Source organism: Bos grunniens, chromosome 8, assembly GCF_055505025.1.
Source record: "Bos grunniens cultivar Pamir isolate PY7600 chromosome 8, Bosgru_T2T1.0, whole genome shotgun sequence".
NCBI lineage: Eukaryota > Metazoa > Chordata > Mammalia > Artiodactyla > Bovidae > Bos > Bos grunniens.
Window position 1 is genome coordinate 84,928,105 of NC_141172.1, and position 6,711 is coordinate 84,934,815.

The following is a 6,711-nucleotide window of genomic DNA, read 5'->3' on the forward strand; positions in this document are numbered from 1 at the left end:
GAGAAGATCGTTCCTTCCCCAAGGCTCGGGTCTGGGAGCGAGCGGTTGCTACCAGGCAGGGAGAGGGTTTCCGCGCTGGGTGGCCCAGGTGGCCGGGGCGGGGTGGCTCTGAGGCTGGGCGACCGCATCGCCGTCAGAGATACGGTGCTGCCCTTTATCTAGAGTCCTAGTTCTGCGGGCGGCGGTCCTTGACTGTAAGTCTAAGGATGGGCGGCAAATCTGCCTCCGCTTCTTCGCTTTTTCCTGCAGCGAGCCTGAGCTTCCATCGGGTCTCATAGGAATTGCCCAAGTCAGGAATGCCGAGGTGCCGGAACGCGGTCGGTCAGCAGTCCGGTCCTCTCCCGGGCCTCCAGGTCTCGATCTACTGCGGTCGCCCCGCTCCCTGTCCGCCAAGGAGCACAAAGGCGCAGGCAGTGACAGAAACCCCTCCCACCCCCGCCCGCACTGGAATTTGGACCTCTTCTACAGGGGCCCAGCTCCCCCACTGACCGGCTGGTGACCTCGTGACAGCAGTGCCCGCGTCAGGTTCCCCATCTGTGCCTGAAGGAGCTGTACTTACTGGAATATTGGGGCCCTTGTGCTCTGGAGCCGGTTTCCTCGGACGCCCCCACTCCCTCTTAGAGCTCTGGTCCTTTAAGGCTCTTTCCTCCAGTCCAGTGAGGGGGCTGCCTTGGGGAAGCACCAAAGAACCACAAGGCAATCCGCCTGAGGTTGCATTCCGCAGATTTAATGAAACCTGAGGACCCAGAGGACCCAGAACGAGGTCCCAGAACGGACTGGAGGAGTGCAGGTCGGTATGCCTCGTCTCTCCTCTTTCACTTCTCTTGTCTTCTGCAACTCTGCATAGTTGACAAAAGCTGTGCTGAAATCTCTCCCAGGCCAAGGAGGGGCAGAACTTCTTGACTTTTCACTCCCACTCCTGCCCCACTTTGAGGTGGAAAGGATTAAACTCAGTAGTGTACCTGATTTGGCTAGCCTGGGCCTGCTGTAGGAAGGTTTTGGCAGGACCACTACATTGAGCAGACCTGGAGGTAACCCTAAGGGATGGAAGGAATTAAGAGTTGCAGTCATACACTGATGGTCTATTTCTTCCCTCCTGCCTACAGGTTTTCTCAGGCCCCTCAGGGGACAGTGGCAAGTGAGTAGTCTGGGAGCTGTTTTTGAGTTTAAGAGCCTAGAAAGGGAGCTGATTTCCCAGACTTGGCAGGGCTGGGGCTTGCAGAGAATTGCCTGCCAACCTCAGAAAACATCCTCTTTTTCAGTCCTCCCAGCCTCAAACCAAGGCCAGTGATGCTTGGGTACCAGAAGTCCAAGGGCAAGTTTCAGGAAAGGGCAATCAAGTGGCCAGTTTGAAAAGGAAGCTATCAGCCACTGCAGGTGAAAGCCATAATGGTTTTCACATTCTGAAATTCAAAGCCTGTATCTCAGTATAATGTTCCTGACTCTTTCCGTCTCTGCACCTGCAAGGACCTGGTTTCAAATCTTGTTCCTGTTTGGAACTCTGCAGAGCCAAGTTTCCATCTGTCCCCTAGCTTTAACCAATGGTGTGCCCATTTCCCCATCTCCATAGCCTGGTGGTAGTCCTAGAAAGCACCAAAACAGGAACGAACTGGGGAGCTCGCAGCCCAGCTTAGGTCAGGGAGGAGGCGACTGGAAACCTTCCCCAGCGAAAGGGGCTGGGGGCGGGGGACAGCAAGCACATGCCACCAGGCCATGCCCTTGGAAAGGGGCACCCTGAAAAACTGTGAGCAGTTTGGGGTCCTCTGCTCTCTGCCTCAGGTACCCCCACTCGGTTCCTAGGTGCCTCCACCGGGTGTATACTGTAGAAAACGTGAAAACTCCGGGAGCCGGGTGCCTCTGCAGGCAAGGACTGCTGATGGTGGCCGGCCTGGAGGTGAGTCCTAGGTTTCCCGTCAGCCTTAGGATGGGCTGGCCAGAAAATCTCAAGGACCTCACAGTTAGTCCCTGAGACCGAACCAACAATTGGGGCAGTTTTCAGCCCGGGGCTACTTGCCGAGTGAGAGCGAGGTGGCCTGGGGCTCCCGCTCCTGTTGGAGACCGCTGTGTAGCCTGATTGCTGCCATCCGCAGCGCCCTGGGCCGAGAAGGAAGGGAGCAGGTTCACACTGGCCTCTAATGCCCAAAGTGGAAGCGATTCCTAGGATCCTGCAGCAACCGAGCCTCCTGCGTGCCGGCCCAGCCGGGTGGAGCTGATTAAGGCTCGAATCCACGGAACCCCGGGGCAAGGATGTTTCAGAAGCCACTGCGTGTCTCCCTCTTACCTCGCCGTGTCCCCCTTCAACCTCGCGGATTCAGAAACTCCCTCATCACGTCCCGCTGTGTCATAAAATATTTTATTGGGAAAAAAAAAAAAAAATCACCGTCTTCGTAAGAGAGGGGTAGGGGCCCCAGCGACGTCGGTTTGTCTGGGCGCCATCTCCGGCCGTGGTGGCCTGCGCCGGGCCGCGGGGTCCCCGACGCGTGGAAGCGCGTGTGTGCCTGGAGGCGTCTGAGCCCGGGGGCCGGCCAGAGGCGAGTGGGGGGTGCAGGAAAGGATCGGGGCGTGAACGCGCGTGGAGCGCCTGGCGCCGCTGAGCTCCGAGCGGAGGCGACCTTCTGCCGCGTCTCATGTGAGTTTCCAGGCTAAGGCCCGCGAGCGCACTGGGGCCTCGGTTTGGCTTCAGGGTCTGTCCTTGTTTGGCCCCTAACTGTCCGCATTCAAGGTAATAATAAAAAGTTTAGAAAGCAAACGGCGTGGACGCAGAAGGGCCGACTCGCGGCTTTCGGCGGATTCTGGGAGCCGCCGACTGCGCTGGGGTTCCCTGGGCCCGCACCCTCTGCCGCGCTCAGTCCTCGTGGCTCCGGTCGCTGGCCTCGCCTGGTGCTTCCACCGTCTTCTCCGCCTCCTTGGCGCGCTCCTGCTCCGTCAGCTGTTCGCTCGTGGGGATGGAGTTCTTCTTTGGCCTCCCCTTGGGCTTGGTGGGAGACTCCAGGCCGCCGCCCTGTAGCACCTGCGAGGGAGACCAGTGGCGCTGCGGTGAACTGGCCGGGGATCCCGGCGTCCTGGAGAGGCAGGCAGGACCTGGAGAGCCCATCGAGGCCATTGGAGGCCGCGCCTAGCCCCTGGGAAATGGTGGCCATTTGTCCAAGCGCTGCTGGGGCAAAACGACCAGAGCTTTTCGGGCGGAGGGTTCAAGTCTTCCAGGAACACTGAGAGCTCAGGGAGCACGAAAGGAGCTGGGCCAGGGCACCGGAAGGAAGCTGAGCTAGGGCACCCAGAGGGACAGAGAGCAGGGAGGGTCCTTCTGGGCACCAGGACAGAGGGAATCGGGAGGATTGGGTGCAAATCTCCACGGTGGAGAGAGTAGCTCAGGCTGCAGGGGCGTGGCGGCAAATAGAAAACACAGAAAACCGCGAAAACACTTACTATTTTCTTCCACTTCATCCTTCGATTCTGGTACCACGTCTTAACTTGCAACTGGCTCAGACCCAGGGACTCGGCGAGATCTATTCTGGAAAGAGCGGGGTGCACCCTCAGCAGGGCATGCAGCCTCCCTCCCACTACCCGCTGGGCCCAGCCTGGCCCCGCGCTACCTGTCCGGCGTGGAGAGGTACTTCTGCTTCTCAAAGCGTTTCTCTAGGCCCATCAGCTGCAGCTCGGTGAACACGGTGCGGCTCCGACGCCCCTTCTTGGCCTTGGTGCCCGGCTCCCCAGCGCCTGGCGCTTCCAGCTTCCCGCGAAGCTGCAGCTCCAGCGGCAGGTGCGGAGCGCCTGCCGCGCCGGGGAGCCCAGGCCCCGCGGCCAGCAGCGCCGAGCCCAGTCCGGAGCAGCCGAGCGGCGCCAGCGGGAACTTAAACACCGCCGCCTGCTCGGCCTTCAGCACGGCTGCGGGGAGAGAGTGGGGAGCCGGGTGAGCTCGAGCCGTGCTCCTCCTCTTGGAGATCCTCGCGCCGTGCGCCCCTGCCGACAGCTCGCCCTCAGCCAGTGCCCCCGGCACAAAACCTTCGTGCTGGCCGGGAAGTGAGAAATCTGTGCTAGACAGACCCTCCTTGACGCCGCGGTTCCCAGAGTCTGGAAGGGGGACCTCCCCCACCCGGGCTCTGCCTGGCGTTCCCCAGGCCCCAGCTGCCCTGACATTTCAGGATTCCCAATGAACAAGGTCGAAGCTCCCAAACCAACGGAGTATGTGTGTCACAGGAAAGGGAAACCAAGAAAAAACGGCACAGTTAGGAACATGAGCATTTCCCCCACCAAAATCGGCTTTGCTGCATTGGGGGGGGGGGGTGGGGGCGGGAAGAGAGTTTCAATGAAGTAAGCAGTCTGCTGGTCTATGCAGGGCAAAACAGCCACCCGGAGAGACAGGCAGTGAACAGGCAGGACAGTCAGTGAGGGTGAAGTTGGGAGCTTCCCGGAAATTCCAAAGCACCCCCAAGAAATAGGAAATTTGTTCTTCCTGTTTTCTCTCTTTAGACTCTTCCCCGCGAAGACGTTTCAATTTTCATTAGTCCTAAATGATTTTTTATTTTTTGCCCGCTTCAAACGAATTATTAACAGCGCAGCTAGAGGCAAAAGGCAGCAGAGATTGAACTCAAAACGAACCAACTGGTCCCGCTGCCCCTCAGGCAGGCGGATCACAGGCTGAAGGGTCACTGGGTATAGAGGATGTCAGTTCCCTGGGCTGAGGTCCCGCTAGAAGGTAGGAGGGCTCCCTGCCCGGATACATCTCACTACCGGCGATGTTAGGCCGCTGGAGTCAAGAAGGGCCCAGGAAAGATGAGCGGGTGAAAGTGAGAAGGCAGGGGGAGCGGAGAAGGGATCCTCGGGGGACGGTGAGAGGAAGGGCAGACCCACCCCACTGAGAGGAAGGTTGGAGAGAGACAGGGAAAGGTCAGAAGAGGGAATGCATTGGAGAGGGCAGGCAGGTCAAGGCAGGGCCTGGACAAGGGAAGAAGAGAACTGAAAGGAGCAGAAAAAGTCTGAGTTGCTGGTTCAAGCTCCGCCAAGGTGCCGCCGATCTGGAGCATAAGGGCCAGTCCGGCAGCAGCTCACAGACAAGCCTCTTGATCTCAGGCAAGGCCCAAGGGGGTCTACGCTACAGCACAGGCGGGTTCGTCGCCAGCCTGAGACCCTGGGCTCCGGGAGCTCTGGGCTGGCTCCGGCCAGCGTCAGCCCCCAGCACAGCACTCAGACACACGGGCCTCTTCCATCAAGGTCCAGCTTCCCCAGCTTGGGCAGCCACGGCCACTCCCAAGTCCTGTGGCGAAGGCCCAGGCGCCCGCGGCCTGAGGTCGCTTTGACCCGAAGTCTGACATTCGCAGTCTGGTCCAGCGCCCGCGATGGGGATGCGGGCTCGGGTCCCCGGGCTGGACTCCTTGGGGCTGGAAACCACAGGGTAGCAGTGAAGAAGAGAGCGAATGCTCTCCCGGCTGGCCTGGCCCACGGGCACGAGGCCTGGTTTCTGCGCGGCCCGGCGCCTGCCCCTTTTGCTTCCCTGCCTGGAACGCGCCGAAGGAACGACCCGGGGCCTGCGTGCCCAGAGCTGCGTCCCGCAGAGGCCGCGGCTCGCTTCCTCCCGCCGAGCCCGGCCAGCGCCCCGCGGCCCCCGGCCCCGCACGTACCCAGGTGGCTGTGGAAGGGCCGCGCCGCCAGTAGCGCCTGCACGCCGAACTTGAGCAGCTCGCCCGCGGCGGCGGCGGCGGCGGCGGGAGCGGCGCCCTTGGGCCCCGGAGGCTCAGTGAGGATTTCCTCGATCATGAAGCTGCGGTAGCGGTGCGGCCGGTGGTCGGCGCAGCCCTCGGGCGGCCCGAAGCGCGCTGCGCCCGGCTCCCCCGGCCGCTGCATCGCGGCTCCCGGAGCTCGGCGGCGTCAGCGGCTGGGGCGCGGGGCCCGCGCGGGGTCTAGGCCGGCCCGCAGCTCCCGGCGGCGCGCGGGCGCCGGCTCATGCCCCCTCCCCCGCCGGCCAGCCGGGCGGAGGCACAGGGCGCGGGCGGGGCGCGCGGGGCTCGGCTGGTCGGACCCGAGACTGCGCCCCCGCCCCGCTCTGCCGCGCCTCTAGCCCGGTCGGCCCCGCGTCACCGCCCCGCCCCGCCCCGCCCGGCCGCCCCGCCCCGCCCCGCGACACCGCCCCTCACCCCCCAGGCCGAGCCCGAGGGAGGGCCAGAGATGGGAGGGTGGCAGGAGGGAGGGGGCCGCGAGAGGGGCAGACCGACCCAGACAGAGGGAGACCCAGCGGAGCGCACGCCCAAGAAGGATCGAGCCGGAGAGCTCGGGACACAAGAACCCCGGGGATGGGAGATCGAGAAAGAGAGAGAGAGAGAGAGGTGAGAGAGGGTCTAGAGCGAGACACCGAGGGCCACACAAGATGCGAGACGGTGACGTGAGGATGCCAGGGACGCCGAGACGTGCGCAGAGAGCGACCGACAGAGGCGCGGGAGTCAGCGGGCCGTGACGTGCCAGAGAGCACAGAGGCAAGCAGGACAGAAAGACGGGGCAGTAAAGAAAGATGGGACAGCTAGCAAGGCGGGCGGCCTGGGTAGGGGTTAGGGAGCCCCGGAGAGATCGGGGGGAGGAGTAGAAAGCTCGGCTGGGAAGTGGGTGGCGGTGCTCAGCCTCCTTGCCAGGACGCAGGGCCACCCGCGGGGCTGGAGTGCAGCAGTGGGCCGAGGGCAACTCGCAGGGCAGTGATCTTACCTGTGCCTCAGTTTACCAGGC

At 62.6% G+C, this 6,711-nt stretch overlaps 1 protein-coding gene across 2 annotated transcripts; it reads right to left on the bottom strand.

Annotated features, from left to right (window-relative positions):
- Window positions 1–2,337: 2,337 nt before the first annotated feature.
- BARX1 (BARX homeobox 1) lies at window positions 2,338–6,026 on the bottom strand. Of its 2 annotated transcripts, none has more exons than XM_086414455.1 (4): window positions 5,619–6,026; window positions 3,594–3,885; window positions 3,427–3,506; window positions 2,338–3,010 (listed from the first exon to the last, which is right to left on the bottom strand). In XM_086414455.1, the coding sequence occupies exons 1-3, from the start codon at window positions 5,839–5,841 to the stop codon at window positions 3,467–3,469; spliced, it is 555 nt and encodes a 184-aa protein (XP_086270581.1). In that variant the 5' UTR covers window positions 5,842–6,026; the 3' UTR covers window positions 2,338–3,010; window positions 3,427–3,466. The 2 variants fall into 2 exon arrangements, with proteins under 2 accessions (XP_086270581.1, XP_086270580.1); XM_086414454.1 differs by having other exon boundaries at window positions 3,427–3,511.
- Window positions 6,027–6,711: the final 685 nt, after the last annotated feature.

What these genes read in the sequence shown, in the direction of transcription:
- BARX1 (XM_086414454.1), bottom strand. Translation starts at nt 5,841, where the DNA reads ATGCAGCGGCCGGGGGAGCCGGGCGCAGCGCGCTTCGGGCCGCCCGAG. An exon ending in GCCCTTCCACAGCCACCTGG is followed by an intron (nt 3,886 to 5,618) that starts GTACGTGCGGGG and finishes CTCTCCCCGCAG; the next exon opens with CCGTGCTGAAGGCCGAGCAG. An exon ending in GGATGAAGTGGAAGAAAATA is followed by an intron (nt 3,011 to 3,426) that starts GTAAGTGTTTTC and finishes TCTCCCTCGCAG; the next exon opens with GTGCTACAGGGCGGCGGCCT.